Source organism: Ictidomys tridecemlineatus, chromosome 10, assembly GCF_052094955.1.
Source record: "Ictidomys tridecemlineatus isolate mIctTri1 chromosome 10, mIctTri1.hap1, whole genome shotgun sequence".
In the NCBI taxonomy this organism is placed as follows: domain Eukaryota; kingdom Metazoa; phylum Chordata; class Mammalia; order Rodentia; family Sciuridae; genus Ictidomys; species Ictidomys tridecemlineatus.
Genome location: NC_135486.1, coordinates 63,245,470 through 63,268,178, shown reverse-complemented (window position 1 = coordinate 63,268,178; position 22,709 = coordinate 63,245,470). Strand labels below are relative to the sequence as shown.

The window sequence follows — 22,709 nt, the reverse complement described above, 5'->3', positions numbered from 1 at the left end:
ATCCATGCTTGTAAGGATTAAGCTGCCGAAAGGATGTTTTTCCTTTCCCTTTGTTTTTATTAACAATGCTGTATAAAAGAAGGAGAGAAAAAAGTAAAGATGGTGCTCATTTTCTACTGAATGTGTGTGTATGCATGTGTCTTTCTTAAACATCTCTGCTGTACCAGGAATTACAGATTGTCAGCGGGTCTGACACTACTCCATTTTCTAACTCACTAACATTAATTTTCTGTTTTTTGCAAACTATATGGTTATTAGAAGTAACAGAGGTTCCTGATTATACTGCCTAACTGGACACTTAGAGATCATTTTCCATCTTACTTCTTTATGTAGAAATCCCGTTATTCATTCTTTTTTTTATCATTTTTTTTAGGTGTAGTTGGACACAATACCTTTATTTTATTTATTTATTTTTATGTGGTGCTGGAATCGAACCCAGCACCTCACACGTGCTAGGCAAGCGCTCTACCTCTGAGCTACAACCCCAGCACACACACACACGCCCCCCCAGCACTCCCCCCATGTTATTCATTCTTTATGTTTAAGACTATTTGGTCATTCTTGTAATCTTTCTGGGTGAATTACCATGTAGCTGGAGGTGATAACAAACAGTTGAAATTATTCTTACCTGGTCTTGCTCATCAGGATTTGGTGGGCTGTTCAAAGTAACCGTGTCACACTCTTCAACTGGAGGGGAGGGGAAAAAAAAGACTCAAAGCTTGAAGAAAGCATCCACTGTGTGTAAGACCCAGGATGAAGGCCTGACATCATATGCCACCTTGATGTCACGTGTGTCACGTGGGGCCCTGATGTCTCATAAAGCAGTGAGGCCTTGAGTGGTGGCCTACAGTTCTCTTCCCAGCTCTTCCTAAGGTTGGTCCCACACGCCTCATCCAGGGAGGCACACTCCTGCCCACGCTGAGCAGCAGGTTTCAGTTCCCAGCCAGCTCATGGAATTATTAAACCAACCCACCATGTCCTCTCACGGGAACCAGAGGCACCCCATCCTGTGGATTTTACAAAGCCCTGGCTGTCCCCTGTTCCCAAGAACAGTCTGTGTCATCTGTTCCCAAGCCACTGTCTGTGTCATCTGTCCAGGGCCAAATGTCATGTGTTTGGCCATCACCAGAATCCTAGGATGGGATCCCTCCCTGACCATGGGACAAAGAGGCCATCAGGCCAAATGTCATAATGAACAGGATGGCCCGTCTCTGACGACCCTGTCAAAATGAACAGGATGGCCCATCTTTGACGACCCTTGAAGACATTTGGTCAGATTTGCCTGACTTCTCTGATAACTAACTTTGCCAATACACTGAAGGCTGCCTGGGACAGACACCAATGCTGATAGACTTGAACTCTGGCCTGGGGTGCTGCATTGTTTTTATCTTGGGGGTTTTCTCATCTAAAGTGCCCCCTCATCCCAGATGAAAACTGCTATGAACAAGAGCTGGGTGTGGAGCACTGTCAGCACCACCTGCATCTGGCAGGTGGTCTCTGAGCACCCACCTGCTCAGGCAGTGGGAGAAGAGCACCCTATCTGACTGCTGCTTAGGTTCTACTGCTCAAGGCGGGAGCTTCCTGGGTGTTACGTTAGCTTGGTGACCACACTGGCTACCTGTGCCATGCATGGTTTCAGACATTGCAATCATGTACTCCAGTACCAATATCCGCAGCACCAATGTGGGGTGTCCCTTGGTGTGATTTACAGAAGGCAGAATTCCACATGGCACTGGGTTGATGCTATCCAGGCAAATGCAGTGACCCTGTCTGTCCCTGGCTGCTGGTCCCCTTCCTGCTGTGTGTTCTCCTGACCCCTAAGGGCATCAGGGTGCCAAGGCCAGCTGCGCTCGGGTGCTGATGACAGAGGGCACGGGGTATTGGGCACACCACTCTTCTCCAGGGGCACAGAACCCTGGCCGAGAACCTGGGCTTAGAGCCACCCTCTGAAGGGTGACGTTTGCCTTTGGGGACTCATGGCCCAATCCAGACCACAGACAAACCCCTGGGATCGGATGTGGACCCCACCCCAAAGAGATGTATTGGCACTCCCTGGTGGAAGAATCATGAGGGGAATTTGTTTAACACACAGATTCTGGGCCCCTAAAATAGCATCAAATTCAAATTCCACAAAGCTATTAACAATAAAGTCACTCTACTTCTTTCTACCTTTTCAACTCACTATATGATTTTTTTTGAGAAATACAGGGAAGATTAGAACTGGCCCACCACAGAAAAGGAAATGGCCAGATCTTGATTGATTTCTGGAACACCCATCTACCCACAAGTCCTCTCCCCTGTCAATGGTGGCTGAGGTATCAAAATTCTTTGGAAGGCGGGTCACACTTGCTCCAGAGCACTCAAGCCAGCAGTTTCTATGAACAAGCAGGATCTGCAGGAGTAAAGTGAGGCCCGGTCTCACTTGAGTCCTGAGTCCTGTGCCTGTACATACCCAGCAGAGCCACCGGAAAAGAGGCTCTGCAGAATAAACAGGGGAACCCTCAAGACCTGGGATGAAAAGGAAGGTCTGCATTTGACCCTAGTGATGGGAGGGGCTTAGTAATAACTCAGATACAGATGGCTCAAATTACACTAGGTTTCTCGGTTGACTTACGGTAAACAACTCTACTTTGGCCTGTGTTTGAGAACCCCTTCATGCTGTTTGTGAATAGAGCAGGGATATGACAATAGGATAATAAAGACTGTGAAACATGCTCAACCAGCTTAGGAAAATGAACTTTGAGGACTTTTAAGCCATATGGAGATTATTTATTAAAGCTAATCATACATAACTCCTCTATGAAATCAAGAGTCCCCCCAAATCACTCAAATGTTGGAATCCTAGTGGGTACTTAATTTGATTACATTTAACTTGCAGGTCTATAAATTAGTCTCTTTACAAATCCGTATGGATTTACTTTCTCCAAAAACAACTTTAAATACCAGAAATGTCTAATGATGATATTGTCCCCATTTGTGGAATTAAAAGAAAAATATGAACAGACATTAAATTGTTAGATTACTAAATACCAATGTTGGAGTATGATTTCAACTTCTAACCATGGTTCATTTATCTACACAATGATGTATTTATCTGGAGATGAGCAATTAGGCATTTAATATTTTTCATTGTGAATAAGGATAAAGGAAAGGTCTAAGGTATGGTTATCAAAGTCACATTTCCTGGGCACTCATAATGGCTTTCAGTTGAGGTTTTGTGAAATTCAAATTCCAGGAGAAACCCAGCAGTACTACAAGCATGGGACCGGGTTGCTAAGTAACAGCCTATTCCTTTCAAAACAGGAAATCGCAGTCAAAGACTGATAAAAGAAGAGCTTGAGGTAGATGGCAGCCTCACACTGCACCAAGACAATCCCACCCTGGCTACTCTGCTTGGAGGGAGCTTTTGAGAGTCTTCTGTCTTGAATTCCCACCATTCTTTGGCCATCTTTTCCACCACTCCTGGTCACATGTGCCAGGCACCCTTCTGCACTCCTGTCACTGAATTCTCATCAGCACCCTCGGAGGTGGGTGCTCACCTTGTCACCTTGTCCTTTCGGCTCCACAGGTGAGGAACTGAAGACCCTGAGACCTGGAGTCATTGGGTACTCTGAGCAGCCCCAGCAAGTCCTCTCCTCTTTGGTAGGCTCTCAAAAAGCTCTGTCCCCATCCCACAGCTGTGAGCTCACAGGGCAGTCCTAGGTCCAATCCCAACCCCCCCCACCCCCCCCACCCCCACGCCATGATCCCAGGACAGCAGGGCCCAGGATCTGCATTTCAAACAAGACTTGACTGCAACTCAAGTCTACAAAACAAGCACTTTCCACTTCTACTGAGATAGAGTCCCACGTCTGGGACCCAGAGATTCTGAGGTCATTCATGGAGAGGGCAAAGGGGAAGGGAATGTGCCCCTCCAGCACAGCCTGGGTCCTGATAGTTTTTTCTGTACACCACTGCCACTCCAGAGGCATGTACAAGAGAATAATGACACTCTAACGGTGTCACTTCAAGGACCAGCAAGAAAAACTGGGGGTAGGGGGAGGAGAACCTTGGCCAAACCTGGACTTACCACAGACTGGCCCAGGTAGGAAGATCCCTGTGGTCCCCACAACTACAAGAACTGCCGGGGAAGCCCATGAGAGCAGGGGCTGGGCAGGCACACCTCCATGGGGATCAGGAGCCAGGTGCCCCTGAAGCTGCACACAACTAATGGTCCTTACCCCACATCATCTCTGGGTGGTCAGCAGAGTACAAGATAAGTGCTCCCATGTGACAACCAGCAACTTAGGCTCTATAACGTGTGACTTGCAAAGTCATACTGTAGACTTTCCCTTTCTCCTCATTCAGTGTGAAAATATTGAGTGTATAGTTTCTCATCTCCAAATAAAACAGAATGAAAAACTAGGGTCTCGCCCCCAAATGGCCTAAACCTGAGACTATGGGTTATAAAAGAGCTTCACTGGTTGGATTTTGTGCCTGGTCAACTTCCTCTCTCCCTTGATGGCCACAGAACACTGTTTCCTGAGGTTTGGGTAGAATCTACCTCATGCCCATCCCATCTGACCATAAGAACCAGACCTGACCAACCTCCCCTATCTTCCTGATGGCAGTAAGTGACTCGGGATGGACACAAGACCCAACCTGAACCCTCACAGTCATCCCTACAGTGGTGCTATGGGTTCTGGGGAGGCTCCCCCCTCCCCCTCTGCCCTCTGGAATAGCACAGCCTGAAGCTGGCAGTGCAGGGGACCACCCTTCCCTCCAGGTGGGGATCTCTTGCCCAAACCAAACCATCACAGAAGGCAGAGCCCTGAGGCAGAGAGACTGAGTCCAGGAGCCGCCTTAAGCATTTGGACCCAGCAGGACGCAGGGGACCCTGAGCCAGTAGGCCCCTCCCCTACTTTTAAAACCAACTTGTATTAGATTTCTGTCACTCAGGATAGAGATCTGGCTATCTTCATTTTATGCTTAGTAAAAACCCCAATGGAATTTATTTTATAAAATCTGGTATAAAATAATTTACACATTTTAATGAAAATTCATTTGTGAACTTTTTTCAGGCTGACATATATATATTTTTAATTAGTTATTTTAATTAGTTAATTAAGTAACTTGTTCTAATCAGTCATACATGACAGCACAATGCTCTTCGATTCCTTGTACAAAAATTGAGCACAATTTTTCACTTCTCTGGTTATGAACCAGGGTCACACCATTTGTGCAATCATACAGATACCTAAGGTAATAATGTCCACTCCTTTGTGAACTTTTTTAGTCATGTAACAGGTGAGAAAAATTGTCATTGTTTCTGTTTGACAACTTTAAATAGTGAAAAATGACTTAGACTAGTGCTTTGTTCGAGATACTAAAGCGTCACAAATTCAAGGAGTTACATTAATCATACGTACCTTTAGGGAGTCCCGTGTCTTGAATGGGATATTTGTCTGACTGTAGAAACCAACAAAAGAGAAGAGTTATTTTTAAATGTCGGTTATAAGATCAAAGTGAAAAGAAAGCTTTGTTTTTCCATTTAAAACATGCTTTCAATTTAAAATCTTGGAAATGCTTAGTCTTAGATCTATTAGTCCACATCCATTGATTGTTTTTCTTCTCAATTTGTAGAAAGAAAATCAAGGTTGACAAGAAGCTAGTGTTGAAACGTGAAATAGAAAAAGGCTCTCTCTAATTTCCTTGGCTCTGACCACTAAACCACACTTCCTCTTTTCAACAGTGCTAATCTCCCTATCTCCTTCCTGCAGTTTAAAGCATTTATTTCCGGGCATTATGGCGGCAGACTCATTTCTTCTCCCCATTTCTGTGGCAGTCTTTAGGGCCAACAAGCATGTGTTCTGGGCAGTGCTCCACTCTGGTTTGAATCGTAGGACAGATCCCAAGGTGACCTGCCATCACCTGCATGAGATGGCACTAAAGCTCAGCCCCTGACCAGCACAGATGCCCAGCCTCAGTGGACTAGTGCAGGGTAGCCCCACTACAGGAAGTTCAAATCGCAAATGCTCTTACGAGCAAAGTATTTAATTCCCTCATACTTATCTGTTGGTATCTAATGTTCCAGTAACTTGTTTCAGATTAAACAACGCAGTCATTCTCTGAAGACTTCCGTGAGAGGAGTCCCTGTCCTGCCCCAAACCCTGCTTGGCTCACACTCCATTGTCCCCTGTCCTCCAGCCTGAACAGTCACTGCTTCCACATGTCCGGCAGGTCCCACCGGGCCCTTTGACAAGGGGAACATTAGCACAAGTGGCCTGTTTCAGAGCCTCTCCATGGAGGTCCTCTGAGCTGGGTAGTTAAGTTTCAGGACCTGCAGAAGCATCCAACTATCTCCCAACACAACTAAATAGGTCAGAATCCACTGCAGACCAAGACCCTGCCCCCAAGAAATCAGCTCCTCTCCTCCCCATTCCAGAGCATGGAACACCCTGTGCTCTGCACTCCACAGTCTGGTTGGAAAGCACTCCTCGTTTCCTCAGAGAGACAGTGAGTTTTTCCACAGAAGGGACTATGATTGATGCACCCCCAGACATGGACTCAGAAAGACCGTGTGGATGAACACACAGGTGCAGGAGTGCAGGTCTCTGGAGGAAGTGATGCTTGAGTGAGGCGAGCCCAGACCCAGCACATGGGTGAACCCAAAGGAAGGAGCAAGGTCACTGTGAACAGCAGATGCAGCAGGAGCAAGGGGACCCATCAGCCTGAGCAGAGCTGTCTGCTGCAGATGGACAGAGGAAGGTGAGAGACAGCTTCCAAGAGGACCATGACCACAAAGCCCAGGGATTTACATACAGGTTCTCAGGAAGCTACTTCATCGAATGTCAGGTGCCATCTGTCCTGTGCCCGGCTCTTCACGTGGAAGGTGAAAAACATGGTGTTTGTGAAGTCAGACAGCCAAGTTACTAGAGAAAACGTAAGGGTGAGGTGACAAAGGAGAGAGCACTAGAAGGTCCCAAGAAGAGAGAACGCAGGGGACATCCTTGCCAGAGGGAACAGCATGATTGGTGTCCCAGGAAGGTGTGAGGATGTGCCGTGGCCAAGCCCCAGCAGATAGTTACACACATCTGGCTCAGCAGGTGAGCTGGAGACGCTCAGATGAAGCCACCGAAGACTCACCTGCCAGGCCAGGGAGGATGCATGGTGTCCCGCACACAGCAGGGATGTCACGGATTGGATTGTGTCTCCCATAAAAGGACATGTTGAAGTCCCAGCCCCTCATATCTCAGAGTGTAGTCTTATTTGGAAACAGTTGTTATGATGTAATTCAATAAGATGAGTTCATACTAAAGTAGGGGGGACTCTTAGCCCAGTAGGACAGATGGGGTGTGGTCAGTGTGGAGAGTTGCCTAGCATGTACAAGGCCTTGGGTTCCATCCCCAGCACTGAGAAAAAGAAGAAAGAGAGAAGAGACTGTGGCGAGCACAGGAGAAGAGGCCACGTGCTCACAGTGTGAGATGCAGGGGAGATGTCCACAAGCCCAGGAGGCCCAGGTGGCTTGCGACCTCTGGCACTGCCCACACCCTGACCTTGGACTTTAACCTCCAGGCCTGTGACAGAACCAAGCTGTCGTTCCAAGCTGCCTAGTACGAGGAGTGTTGTTTCCATAGCTCTGGGAGACTAGTGACAGAGATGCTTTGGAGAGATCACTCACCTCCAGGGTGGAGAGGTGACCAGAGGGCTCACATAAGTGGTGGGGAAAGGGGCTCCAAGGAAGGGCAAACCTGTCACCAGGATGTGAATAGGAGGCCTTGACACTCCCCGTGGACCAAGGGATACTTTACAGGGTGATAGACCATATCTGAGAGGATCCCAATCACAACCCAGGTTGTTCTGCATTGCACTTGTGAGGCTGAGAGAAGTTTTCCTTATTACTTTTCCTTATTACCACTGTGTGTCAAACCTGATCCCCACGCCACCCATGCTTACCAAACTGCAATGATGACCAAAACCAGACAGCAGGTCCTTGGCACACCAAAGAAGAAAAGCCACTTAATCTGATGACACTAAGTGTATCTTAGGTCATCGGCACTTTGCATGTCTCAGTGGCCCTGTCTTCAGAAGTGTGGAAGAGAAGGAACGTGTCGTACACTGTACCCACAGAGACAACTGTGCTGGTGTCCAGGGCCATGACTGGGTTCCGAACAAGAGGCACAGGATAGCAGGGCCCCTGCTGTACACATCAGCTAACTGCTACTTCTCACCTGTGGAATGGGGACAAATACTTGCCCCAGTATCTCACAGTCTATTTGGAGGGTGAGAAACAATGCATGGAGAATCTCTGGCAACCCAAAGCAGTAGAGAGTGCAGGAGGGTCGGGAAGGCAGGCCAGGAGCCAGCTCTGGAATTAGAGGTGACACCAGAAGCAAATCAAATAGCACTTGCCAATCTCTGCTCAGCTGCTGCAAAAGAGTCCTATTTTTTTTTCTTCAATCTCACATTAAATATTTTGAGTTTTGAAGATGGGTTAGTAAAAAGTAGGACCAATATGGGCTGAGGGTATACCAGTGGCAGAACACTTACCTGGCATTTGAGAGGCCCTGGGTTTACTCTTTAGCAACACACACACACACACACACACACACACACACACACACACTCAACCAGTATTATTAAAGTAGATAAAAACCTCACAAAATCTAAGAAGGTCACTTCTGGTATGCACAAAACAACACCATTTTAGCCTGGAGAAATCCAAAGTTCATTATGCCATATAAATAAAGAAATTTCTCTTGGGAGAATCTTGCTGTTGGGTTTCTAGACCTCACACAAATACTTTAATGAAAATGGGAGAGAAATGCAAAACAAGGGGTGTGGCTATGAAGGTAAAATGTGTGACCTACCACATGAAAAGATAAAGTGCTGGGGTCCGTGTCTTCCACTGGCTCCTTTGCCATGTGATCTGCAGAGAAAACAAAAAGAAAGCATTTTCCCTCATGGAGAAGCACTCGTGGTACCTCGGGGTTATCCTCCTACCAGTGTGAGCTGTGGGGGGGCAGCAGGGGCTAGAGAACTGCTCCCTCTCCATCCCCTGCAGGCCAAGTGAGGGGCGGAGTCAGACTGTGCTGAGAACAAGAAAAAGAAACCTTGCAAAACATAAACACAAAAACCTATGCTATTTTGGAACAAGTCACCTAAAAATATCACCAAATAATCAAATTATGCAGATGTGATATTGACGACTTTTTACATGTTGGATTGGACATAACTTTGGACAGGAAAGATTTAACTCTGGATTCAGCTTCTTTCTATTATTGGTGACTTTTTAATTTTTTTATATCATTTGAGATACTAGCCTTCCTTAGAACACATAACCTAGCACAAGTAAGACTGAAGGTTTAATCCCTGTACCAGAAAAAATAAAATTATATGCTGTTATGATTTGAATCTTATATATCCCCCAAAGCTAATCCCCAGATGAGCCTTGGGAGGTATTAGGAGTTGGGTCCTAGCTGAGGAAATATGTTGCCAAGGACATGTTCTTAAAGGGTGTATCTTGTCACTGGCCCCTTCCCATCTCCTTCTGTCTCCTGGCCACTGTGAAGTGAGCAGCTCTGTTCTCCCATACCCCCTCCCAGGCCCAAAGCAATGGAACCAAGTGACCATGGGCTGAATCCTCTGAAATTATGAGCCAAAATAAATCTTTCCTTATTTCAGTTGAAAACAAGGAAAGGTATTTTGTCACAGCAATGAACAGCTAACATGTACATGCATGAAGCTTTTTGATGCAGTCCATGGAAACTTTAATAAAGGAAATATACCTCACAATATTTTTATCAAAAATTGATCTTGATTTCTTAATATTTTTCGTCTTATGCTTTGTCAATGCTTTTTCTTTGCAATTAAGAAATCTAGGGGCTGGGGCTGTAGCTCAGTGGCAGAGTGCTTGCCTAGCATGCATGAGGCTCTGGGTTCGATCCTCAGCACCACATAAAAATAAAAACAAATAAAGGTATTCAAAAAAAAAAAGAAATCTAATGAGGAAGTACAGAAAAAAATCAAATGTGGAAATATAGAAAAAGGTCCGGGCCTCAATCAGACTACTGCCAGATCATATGAATTTGTACACATAAGAAATAGCTCCCCTTTTCTAAGATGCTTTAAAAGATGCCTGCCAGAAAATCCTAACAATAATCAAATCTGCTTATGCAAGGTCTTCTAGATTTGTGCAGTATACAACCTGTACCTATCTACTGCCAAATCTCAACTGCCAAAACATTCACTTTTTATCCAAATTCTCATTAAGTACATACTGTCTCTAGGTCCAGGAATACCTCTAGGGATCCAGGGGAGCCTCATAGGACAATTTTGTTTTATTGATTTGCTGCATTATAGTTTTATGAATAAAAGTGGAATTTGTTGTGATACATTCATACATGCACATGTTATAGCTTTGTTAATATCATTCTGTTGTTCCTTCCCTTCTCCATCCCTTCTTCTTCTCTCTCATTCCCTTTCCTTCACTCCACTGTTCAATGGAACCATTTCTTGAGACAATCATCTGTCTGTTCTTTCTGGATGTTTCCCTGCTGAGAGAAGGTCTGGACTTTCCCTTTTTTTGCTCCAAGTGTTGACAATGTCCAAATCATGGAGGCAACATCTCTATTTGTTTTATGATACCAACAGTCATTGGAGAGAAGTGGGGACAAATGGAGAGAGCTTTGGCCAGGGTCCTCCTGTGACAAGGGACCATTCCCTGGTTCCAGCAGAGCAGATAGCAGTAAGACCACATTGGAGAAGGCATGGAGCAGATTAGGCCCTAGCTCAGGATCCACCCAACAATGTGGATGACTGTGCATGGTGTCCAGAAGACAAGATGTCCTCTGACCTCACAGGACCTTTCAGTGTGGATAGCATGGATCAATGCCTACCTGGAGCAAAGTAAAGCCAAGGTCTCCCTCCTAGAGTCCAAGCACCATATTAGCCTTAGGTCCCTCATGACCCTAAGGAGGAGCAGAGTGCCAGTTCTGTCTGAAATGGGATTTCCTGCTGGTCTATGTAACACAGACTCAGATTTGAAATTAAAATGACATAAAGACAATAGAAGACAAATTGTGTTGTAATTCCACCCTGAGTTTGTAGAACTCCTGCTGCCCAAGTAATCAGGAACCAGCACAGGGCACCAAGTGCCTGACAATGGAAGAGAAAGCTCCACAGGGCAGTGGAGCTGATGCCTGAGTCCTCAAGAGCCAGCTGACCAGGAGGAGCTGACAGGAAGAATGTTCTAGACAGAGAGATTGGTGGCTTGTATGTGTCCTGGGACAGGGCAGTGGAGCTGACGCCTGAGTCCTCGAGGGCCAACTGACCAGGAGAAGGAGCTGATAAGAAGAGCATCCTAGACAGAGGGACTAGGTAGGCTGAGGCCAGGAGAGGAAAGAGAATGTGCTTTGGTGGGTCCTTCCAGCCAGACAGCCCAGATCTCATTTCCTAGTTTTTTTATTCCATGTTTCTCACAATCTTGATCCTGGCTGGGGCAGGGGGGCAGGAGAAGCCACCATTAAGCAGCTTCAAGTCCCTTTTCTGCTTCTCCTATCATAGCATCTCCTCAAATATGTCATCTTCACTGAAGAGATCCTGGATGCCAGTACTTTAAAATGCCACACACCAGCAGCATGGGATTCTAGCAGGTGTCAACACAATGGGCTCTCAGGTGCGCAGCTATGCAGAACTTGGGGGGCAGGGGCTTAATTGCCTCAACCGCTTCCTGTAAAGACACTAGGTTAGTCTTGTTTCTCACAGAAGAATTAGTATAAGAGGAAGGAAAAAGAAAAAGACTTGGAGGAAGATGGAGGAGACCACTGGGAAAGGCAGCAGAGAAAAGCAAACAGGATAGCTAAAGGGAGGAGTACTGGGTTAGGTGTGGAGGTCTGGGCCCACACCAGCACTCCACCAGGAAACAGGGCTAGCCTTGACCAGCCTGGTGCTTGACCTCAGACAGGCCTGGATATGACCTTGACCATCCTAGTGCTGTGACCTCAGATAAGCCTGGAGGTTTGACCTTGACCATCCTGGTGCTGTGACCTCAGACAGGCCTGGATGTGACCTTGACCACCCTAGTGCTGTGAACTTGACTAGCCTGGTGCTGTGACCTCAGAGAGGCCTGGAGATGTGACCTTGACCATCCTAGTGCTGTGCCCTCAGACAGGCCTGGGTGTGACTTTGACTAGCCTGGTATAGCCTGGTGCTTGACCTCAGTCAGGCCTGCAGCCTTGGACCAACCCAGTGCTGTGGCCCCAGATGAGCTGTTGGCTTTCCCAGCCCCAGGCTTTTCCTCTGCCTAGGACAAGCCCAGGTCTCTCATTGCCATATATGGATGGCGACAATTATTCTGGTCAGGCCAGGTCTGGCACTCTGTTGCTGCTCAGGCCCTGAGCAAGCTGCTCCCAGTTGTTTGAGACTGATCTAGAAGAGAAAGTTTTCCTAAGGTCTTACCTACAGACCTTGGAATTGCATATTTGCAATACTATTAAGTATGAAATCAAATTGTTTATTTAAAGCTTTAAAATGTTTGTTTCCACAATTCCCAGGGAGCAGCAGGTGGAGTCTGCCAGGCAAGCTCTGGTAGTGCATGGGACATAGGGCACAGAGGGGCAAAACCGGCCACCCTGTCCAAGCTGGTGGGGCTCTCCTGCTCCTGTCATTCAGTGTCTGACCAAGCCTCCCTCCCAAAGCTGCCCAGACTCCCCAGGATCATGGCCTGACCAAGCTCAGGTCGACAGGGCTCCCAGGCTGCCAAGACACACAGCAGCCGGCCTACTGGTTGGTCCCTGCTGAAAAGCGGCAGTGGAGTGGGGGAGCAGCAGCTTGGGTGGGTTGGAACTTGGGTGGCAAGCGCGGCTCAAGGCCACTTGCAGCAGGCAGAGCAGGCCTGAGGCAACTCGGGCCAGCACCAAGGTGGTCAGGGCAAGCCTATCCATCACCCCGCAGCAATGTGGCCTGCACACAGTGGGGATGCCTCTGCAGATGCAGAAGTGCACTCTACGCAGCGGGCAACTCCAGATAACCCACTGAGCACATGCAATCAATTACTTCAACCTCCAGCTTCAAGTGGGGAGAAAAGGGAAGCAAGGCAAACCTGAATGGCATTCAGAGCTGACCAACACCATCGGTAAGTTTAGAGACCAGCGTGCTCCATGGGAAAGAGCGCCGAATGCAGTTCCCTTGCAGAGCCAGAGCCCTGTTCCTCAAGATATCCTGTGGCCACACTAACCTATCCTGGTCTGTGGCTTTCAGTTCTTGAACTCCTAAGACAAGAACCTGGAGAGGAGAAACTGAAGATGAGTTGCTGGGCTGCTCCCACACTGGTGGGCATGGCCTGCCACGGGGAGCTACCATCAGCTCTGGGCCGAGGTCTATAGCTGGTGCAGTCCCACCCTCCAGGAGAAGCAGTGAATACAGTTTGATCCTGAAATGCTTGTTTCAGGGTCACCATCCTTGACTGACAATGGACAGGTGGGACACTTGGGATGAGATTGGTGTGCACTTCCAGGAGCACAGTCAGGAGACCAGTGGGCATGGGGAGTGGGGTGCAGTGCCAAACTGCTCTCAGCCCAGGGGACAACAGTACCTGGGGACAGGAGGGCTGTACAGCCATTTGATTTCTGTGGACTGCATGTGCCTAGCCTGTGATGTCAGGGCGTGAGAACCTCTGGTCAGCCCCAGGTGTGAGTCTGTGAGTGGTGTCTAGCAGGACTATATAGGTGAAGGGCATTCCTAGGTAAGGGCCCACGGCACTGCACATGAGCAAAGGGCTGCGGCACGCTCCTCCCTTTTATCTGGTGTCAGGATATCCTTGACTAGGTCTTTTCCCACCTTTCCTGGCTCTTTACTCCCTCCCCAAGGCAAGACAGGATGCAGCAACCTCAGCCTCCCCACCTGGCTGCCTTGCATGGCCATGAGGAACTCCTCTGACCTGCCTTGCCTGACAGTGGAGAGGGATACTCTATTTCAAAAGGGTCCTGCCCCACACCTGGGAGGGGACAAGCTGCACAGAGGACAGGAGTCTGTGCAGAGGCCTTGCTGGGTTTCCCATCCAGTCTATAAGTGGCAGAGCAGACCCTGATGGTTTGGATGTTAAATGTCCCCTAAAGGCCAGGTACTAAAGTCTTAGTCCCCAGCTTGCAGGGCTACTGAAAGGTGGTGGGACCCAGTGGAAGGATGCTGGGTCACTAGGGCATGCCCTTGAAGGGGATATTGGGATCCCAGCCTTCTTCTCTGCTTCCCAACTGCATGAGGTGAACAGGTTTCTTTTACCATGTGGGTGGCAACAGGGCCAAGTGACCCTGGATTGAAACAACATCCTCCTCCTCCTCCTCCTCCTCCTCCTCCTCCTCCTCCTCCTCCTCTTCCTTCTTGCACATCTCAGGCCCTTTTAAAAAGTATTTTATTTTGAAACAGGGTCTTGCTACATTGCTTAACACCTCACTAAGTTTTTGAGGCTGGCTTTGAACTAGCAATCCTCCTGCCTCAGCCTCTGGAGCTGCTGGAATTACAGGTGTCCACCACCATGCCCAGCCAACATTTCTTTCCTTAAGTTGATTCACTCATGTATTTTGTCATGGTGAGGAAAAACTAACATACTATTTTAGTCAGGTTTTCTGTTGCTGGGACCAAAAGACCTGACAAGAACAATGTAGAGGGAGAAAAAGTTTATTTGGCTGTTTCAGAGGTCTCAGTCCAAAGGTGGACTTTTGCTCTGATCCAACGTCAGGCAGAACATCATGGTGGAAGGGCTTGGCAGTGGAAAGGGCTCATGACATGACAATCAGGAAGCAGAGCACTCTGCTCACCAGAGGCAAAACATAAACCCCCCAAATCATACCCCAGTGACGTACTTCTTCTAGTCACATCCTCCCTGCCTATAGTTATCACCAAGTTAATCCATATTAGTGGATTAATCCATCGATTAGGTTAAAGCTCTCATTTCACTTAATCATTTCGCCTCTGAACTTTCTTGCATTGTCTCACACATGAGCTTCTGGGGGACACATCATCTCTAAACCATAACTCAAACCCTCCTTGTTTGACCACACTTAGAGACAGTAAGCACAGTTGTGCCTACAACAGTGAAGTTGCCACAAAAATCCAAAGGACAGAGTTCAAGGAGCTTCTGGATGGTTGCCCACACCAAATGCAGGTTCCCGGAGAGCAGTGCCCAGAGAGGGCACAGAAGCCCCTTGGACCCCTGCATCTCTTCCAGCTGCTCAGTCAGAAGCAGGGGTAAAGCGATCTGGGTTTGCAACTGGTGTTCTGAAGGTGCCGTCCGGGGACAGAGTCCACATCTCAACCTGTGGGACCTAATGCTGTCTAAAGGCAGGGTCAGAGGACACCCAGCTGGTGTCCTCTTGCTTGCTTGATGATGGTGACAAACTCAACACTTCTGAGGTCACAGAAGCCTTCTGAGTGGACTGCTGCAGTGTGACTGGTGTACCACCATTCACACTGACCATTCCCATAGGGACGCAGCCATGCTGGCTTAGAACCCACTCTGATGACCCTACTTTAACTCGATTACCTCAGTGACACTTTATTCTGAGGTACATCCAGCGCCCTGCAAAGCATTTCAGGGGAACACAATCCAAACCTGTAACAGTCTACCCTGTGTCCTCAAAGTCACATACTCACCACAGGCAGATTGCATGCACCATCAGGACCTCCCCCAAAGCCTCAGTCATTCCAGCATTAGCTCTAAATCCAACACCTCCTCCACCTCAAGACCTAAACCAGCAGCCTGGGAGGGATGGTGGTAGGGTGGGTGAGTGAGAGGGGCTACCTGCCCCCAGGAGAAGTGTCCCTTTGTTTGCCACACACTAGAGAGGGGCCAGCTACTAGAAGCAGCTACTCACAGGAAGCTCAAACATCTTCTCCAAAAATGTCCTTTAAGAAAACAAAGAGGGAAGCTTGTCAAAGGTTCCGGCTTTCTGAGCCACAAGAGTGAGGCCCTTTGTGCTTTCTAGAATTAAATGCAGCTCTTTGAACCAGTGACTTTTTTTTTTTTTTTTTTTTTTTAGTGCCATAGCTTTCTTCCAACCCAGGACTGTTTTCGTGAATGGCTCTCAAGAAGCCTGGAGTCCTGTGCCACACAAGCTCTTGGAGCCAGGGAAGGCTGCGGTACTGCCGACGGCCTCTTCCCTGGCCACAGGGCTGGACAGATGTGGAGGGAGCGGGCGCCAAGCAAACACATTTCTACAGGGACAACTAGAGTGGCCTTGCCCAGTGACTGGGACCAGACTGTGGAAGGGCAGGGCAGGGGAGGAGGGGGAAGAGATGAAGCAAAGGGGCGTAAGGAGGTTCCTGCTAGTGAAGAAAACTTAGGAAGCCAAGGTGCCACAGGAAAGCAAGGGTAGGAAATGAAGAAAAATTGGGCAAATCCACAGGGCAGGGAACAGGAGAGGTGAGAAAGGAGGAAGGGAGGAGAGAAGAGAGGAGCCCCTCTCCTCCTGGCTTTAGAAGAACAGGCTGGTCCAGCATTGTGAATGTGGGTGCTTCTGAGAGGTTCACCTATCAATCGTGGGTACTGCCTTCTTTGCCACCTTGAACTCACATGCACCCACAGGAGGGCTGGGAAGGGCCAATGGCAGGTGAGGTACCTTCAAAAGGTTGTCCTGAGCTGGGGGCTGGGCTCCAGGGAGCAGCCATGCTGTGTGGTACACACAGGACCCCAGAACAAAGGGAGAGCTGCTGCCATGTTTTGTGAAATGGGTGCTCAGCTCACCACAACAGAGCACCAAAGTCTGCACATCCTCAGCCAGACCTCAAGCCTCCTCCTCTTCTGTATTTAACATCCTTGACTGACAGTTCTGGTTCAGCCAGTGCTGGATTGTTAATAGTGGTAGAGAGAGAGAGAGTGACCACTGCTCTGTAAACAGCTAACCATTTCCCTTCCCTGTGACTTCAATAGTCTTGTAATTTTTTGTGTGTAAAAGCTGCTTTTTAAGCTAACTTCATTATAAGTTTTATATATATATATATATATATATATGCCTTTATTATATACATGTAGAAATACACACATCTATTTTCTTTTTAAGCTTTACAAGGTAAATTTAGTTACACTAAACTGATGAATAAGTTCCTAAAATATCAATATGGGAAAAGCACTTCCTTTTTTTCTTTTGGTACCAGGGATTGGTACCAGGGGCACTTAACCACTGAGCCACATCCTCATCCCTTTTTTCATATTTTATTTAGAGACAGGGTCTCACTGAGTTGCTTAGGGCCTCACTAAGTTGCTGAGGCTGGCTTTAAACTTGCCATCCTTCTGTTTCAGCCTCCTGAGCTGCTGGGATTACAGGTGTGCACCACCCACTGTCCTGAGCTGGAAAGAGCACTCTTTGCCCATGGTTTGAAGCATATTTAATTAAACTGACCCTCACTGAAATAAGATTTTGTACAGAGTAACTATGTGCTACATACTGTTCCAGTATTAGAGACAAACTCCGTGAAACATGGACTTTATCCAGGAGCTTACACTACAATGGGAGAAAGTGACATTGGCCAAACAATCATACAGCAGGCAGTTCCAGGATGGAAAGCATGGGGAGTGCTGAGTGTGCACCACATGGGGCCCAGGCTGAGTCAACTCTGAGCTAAAGTCTGGAGGAGATGTAGGAGGTAAAGTGCAGAAGGGAGGTGGAGTGTCTAGGCAGCAGAAATAACCTCTGCAAAGGTCCTGTGCCACAAGAGTGTGATGCCTTTAGAGGCAATGAAGGCAGGCAGTGTGGCAGCAGGGCCCACACAAGGTTATATGTAAGGTGGTTGAAGAGAGGCAGGAATCAACAGTACAGAAATTAAAAAAAAAAAAAACAAAAACAAAAAAAAAACCACCCACTGGAAGACTGGGGATTTGTTGGGAAGTGGCTCTAAGGAGAGGAAGGGCAGGAACTGACTTGCTTTTAGGAGATCACTGTGATCACCTTTTGGAGAATGGGTGGGCAGAGGGTAAGAGTGAGTGTGAATGCCAGTTGGGAGATGAGTGTAGGAAACTCAGTGAAGTCTGGTAACATAGTTGTGGGAGGTGAGGTTAAAATTCTGTATCTAGTTCCACATGTTGGCACCACTTGTGGTTTCATTACAGAAAAGGAAGGGAAAGGTGGGTGTGTCCTGTGGGTTGCAAAACTGAATGAAATGTTCAAAACGGGAAAGGGCGTGTGTGTCTAAACCAAGGAACCGTGATTTGATTTGATGGAAAGAATCCCACGTGGGAAGGGGCATCCGGATCATCTTTCAGAGGCCCGACTACTTTCTTCAACATTCTCTGCCAGGTGGCAGAGAGATATCAACCTCCAGAGGCCTGCCTCCACTTTGCAGGGAACCTATGTCCATCTCTCCTTACATATTTCACCTGCAGGTTCAGGTTCTACCTCTTGGAGTTGGAGACAGATCCCCATGTGCCATGTTCTCTCAATACCCTACAGATGCTGGGGTTCCCAAGTCCCTTTGTTCCAGGTTGTGTGCACCCCGTTTTGGCTGGGCCAAGCTGAGTCCAGGAACCACCCCTGGAATTCCACATCCTGCATACTATTGCTGGCCCTAACATCACACTGGTCTCACCACACTACTGTCACATTGAGCCTTTATATCACCTATGTCACTTCAGAGCTGGTTCCCAGCCCCATCTTCTTAACTGCTGTTGATTTTGGGGGGCCCAAGCAGATTTTATATGTAATCCCCATTTAGTGAATCCTTCTCAAGATCTTTTTAAATTCTCCACCTGCATCATTTAGTGATATCCAAGGCCATTATTACTGAAAAGTAGCCAGAAACATCCAGTGGCACCTTGTCAATTAGGTGGATGTGAGTGGGAGTAGGAAGTTTTTTCCTCCTTTATTTCTCCTTCAGTTTTCCAAACAAGGGGTTTGGGGAGAGGGGAAGGATAGCGGGACTATTTATTTTCCATCTCCAATCAATGAAATGTTTGCCACTTCCCACCTGAAGAATCCAAACCTTTCTTTGAAGTCTCATGGGGAAAATCCCTCCAAACTAGCACCTTACAATTTCAACTTTAACTGTTGGATGCAATCTTCTGAACACCTCTAGACACATTCTGTATCCTCCTGACTGCGGAAGCCACAAATCAGCACTGCTGGAAAAGTCCAGCTTTGTCCCTGCCCAAGCTCAAAAAATTCAATCTATCCAAGCAGTCGCATCTGGTTCTGTGCGGCTCTCCCCAGCGCTTCCAGCTTACAGAAACCAGACAAGGCCCCACGCACCTGCACCCGAGGCGTGCAGTGGTCCCTGTGATCTGGTCCGTGTGATTGCAAACACCGTGGCGTTTGCCACCTAGGTTGTAGTGGACCAGGGAGAGGGAATTTCTGGAAGGGGAATTAAACCCAGGTGAGACATTAAAGAAAAATCTAGATGCGGGCCCTAGGTACAAATGTGCAATGTTTTAAAACAGGACAGGACTGAGGCCATTCTAATCAAAGTCCTGCCCGGATGGGGATGGGATCCCTCTTAGATTCTGCCGGTACTGGTTTATGAAGTAGCTGCGGGGCCAATAAGTAGAAAAAGCAAAACCGTTTCATAAAAGCGTAATGAGGAGCGAGGAAGAGGAGCAAGATGGCATGAGTGGGTTGAAAGGGAGTCTGGAGGAGTACAGGAGAGATCCACCTCTTCCCCTCTCTTTTGCCCGAGGTTTGCGGGGCTTGTTTCAACCTGGCGTCCCCGCCCAGAACAAAAGCGGCCGGGGCCACAGCGTGGGGAGGGAAATCGAGTCCTCGGTGCGCGGGGTGCACGGGAGGTGAGCGCTCTGCACCCAGGCAGCAGCGGCTCTCAAGGGTGGCCAGGGGCACCGCCGCCGTCCCCGCCAGCCTCGAGCGGCCTGGGTCCCAAGGTCCCGTGGCGCCCTGAGGGTCGCCTCCTCATCTCCCGGCCCGCAGTCCCTGCTCCAGGTGAGGGCGCGGCGGCGCGGTGTCAGTTTACCTGCGCGCAGAGGGTCGTTCGGAGAAGACATGGGAGCAGCGAGAGGGCAGACAAGCGCCCCAGCAGGGTCGGGTGGCCTCCAGGACCCAGAGGAGAGCGGCGCTGTGGGGACTGGACGTCCTGCGGTTCCGACGCGCCAGGAGAGGATCTCCACAGCTGTGCGCGCCCCGCTCCCGCTCCTCCTGCTCCTCCTCCACTGCTCCTCCTCCCGGGTCTCCGCGGCTTCTTCCTCGTGCTCACTTCCTGCTCTGGCAATTAGCAAAGCCCCTTTCCCGCGCGTCTCCCGCCCTCCAGCAGAGGCGCGGGGCGGGAGCCGGGCCGCCGGCTGAGGCGCGGGGAGGGGCCTCGGCGCGAGGGGTGCGCTCGGTGCTGCGTCCACGACTCCCGGACGGTCCCGCTGCCGGACTCGAGCGATCGCTGCACCGGACAGACTGCGAGGGAACCGCTCGTCTTGAAAGTCCGCGGCAGTGGCGCGCGGGTGGCTTTCTTGGCCCTCTTATCGCGCCCTCAGCGGGGACAGCAGAACGCTCCTCACACAGGCCCGTACTGAGACGCCTGCCGGCGATCAGATATTTAAACAGTTTCCTAATCTTTAGGCCGACTCTGCAAGATGGCACTTGCCAACGCTTTCTGTCCTGATGTTTTTCTTTGGCATTAGTTTTTGCTTGACCTCCTGGGTTAGTGCTGCACAAAGGAGCGGGAGGAAAACGCCAGACACGCGCTCCCCTGGCCTCTCTAGTAAAAAAATAAAATAAAATAAAAGCGCTTCCGGTTCTCTTGGAAACGCTAAATTAATCGATCTCTTTAAAAATTAGGGTTTAATTTAAATGATTGTATCATTAAATGATCCCAAATTGGGAGCGTTTAAAATTACTCTATTTTAACCACACTTATTAAGTCCATTCCAGGAAGGTTACAGGCAAATTTAAATTTAATAGGAATCGCTGAAAGGTATTAAATAATCTAGATCTGCCTTCATAAATAAGATCAGAATCACAAAAGTTGGTTTAAAAGCGGTAAGAGTTTTTAGTTTACAATGTCATAGGCAAATTAACACAGAGAAGCGACTCTGTCTAAACCTTAGCTCTGAAAACTGCAGAACTGCAGGTGAACATACCTACCCTTGTGACCAGGAGGTTGCTTTGTGCTTCTCCCCATTTGTTTCGTCGTCCTGAGGCCCATGGCTCCTTATTCTCCGGAGTACGCCATAGAAGAGCTTCAGAGAAGAGGATTGCTGGCTGTGTGTCCACCCGAGTTAATGAAATTTTTCGGGGAAATTTGCTGGTGGGATGATAAACTTCCTCTTGCTCTGCCTTCTGACAGGAAGGGAAATTTTTTAAAAGGGCATTTTCTCTGGGAATCCATTTTGAGGTTTGGTTTGTGGTTCTTTCTGTACTTCACATGAAGTCGGAATTATTTTTGTGGTTTGATCGTCAGGAACCACATATCAAGTTAGGCAGTCTTGTTGGCCCCACTTCAAGTGTGACTCTAATGCTGTCTTGCTTTTCAAAACTCTGCACTAGAAATTATCTTTTTATCACACCATTTTTCATCACAGCAGATAGAAGATGGTATAGAAATGCATCTACATGCTAATGTTTTAGAGGAGGATTAATTGGGTATGTCACTTATCATTCCTTTGTGCCACCTTCCTTTTTTTTTTTTTTTTGGTAGTGGGAATTACACAAAGGGGTGCTTAACTACTCAACCACATCCCCAGCCCTCTTTATTTTATTTTATTTTTTAAATTTTGAGACAGGGTCTCACTGAGTTACTGAGGCTGGCATTGAATTCATGATCCTCCTGCCTCAGCCTTGGAGCTGCTGGAATTACAAGTGTGTGCCACTGTTTGTGCTTCTTAGCCCCAGGTTTTCCCACGTGCTTTGTAAATAATGAAGTGCAATGCAAATGAGAACTATTATTTTTTGCAGTTTACCAAGAAAGTAACTTAAAAATAACTGTCCTTCACTAAACTTCCCAAAGAGTTCCCTTATGATCCATTTGCTGTCACATTATGGCCTTTGGCTTCTACTTCTGTCACTGCCCAAAAAGTGTTTTTAAACACCCTCTTGAAAATAGACATTTTTGACATTTCCTAGTAGCATCCCTAAACTCACATATCTTGGAGTCCTGTGTTAAGTTTCATATTTCCATTGCTTCCTTGATATTTGAGGAACTTCCAATTTTCCTTTTCTAGCAAATGGGACAATCAGACCCGGTAGTCCTGGTGTCATACTGCCAGATTTGACTCAGACCTGTCACTTCACATCTGTGTTAGCTTTAGTAAGAAATCCAAACTCTGAGTCTGAAGAGTCTTTCAAGATTGTGAAAACCCGCTGAAATAATGTATCTTTTAAAAGATCTAAACCAGTGCCTGTCACATAGTAGGTACAGACAAACCAGTTTCATTATTTCCTTGGAGTTCAGTCTACTGGGAGAAACTCTTATTACCTTTGTTACAAGAAATGTTACAGCATTTACTACTGTGCTCTCATAGAGCATGAACCAGGGCATTGACATTGTTACTACAATGTTTTTAACTCCACCCCATCCCCCTAACAAAACCCCAAGCCCTGGTGAAACCAAAATGGGAAGTCCCTTCTCTTAGGCTTGTGATCCAGAGGGATTTGCAAATATTGCTTGGTGATAGAATTGAAAAGAAACATTCAAACCAGAAGGGAATGTGTTGTGGGAAGGCCTGGGAGAACTGTGGAGGCCATGTGGCTGGGTGGTGACCACCTCAGACCCGCCCTGAGCAGCGGCATCTCAGGCAAGTTCTG

At 47.9% G+C, this 22,709-nt stretch overlaps 1 protein-coding gene across 1 annotated transcript in view; it reads right to left on the bottom strand.

Moving 5' to 3' along the window:
* Edaradd (EDAR associated via death domain) overlaps window positions 1-20,481 on the bottom strand; it is a 51,164-nt gene extending 30,683 nt beyond the window's left edge. Inside the window, exons 1-4 of the mRNA XM_013356373.4 lie at window positions 19,930-20,481; window positions 8,850-8,908; window positions 5,409-5,448; window positions 629-687 (exon numbers count right to left, since the gene is read on the bottom strand). Of these exons, the coding sequence (XP_013211827.1) occupies window positions 629-687; window positions 5,409-5,448; window positions 8,850-8,908; window positions 19,930-19,960 (189 nt within the window). The 5' untranslated portion in view covers window positions 19,961-20,481. The remainder of the gene's footprint in view (window positions 1-628; window positions 688-5,408; window positions 5,449-8,849; window positions 8,909-19,929) is intronic.
* Window positions 20,482-22,709: the final 2,228 nt, after the last annotated feature.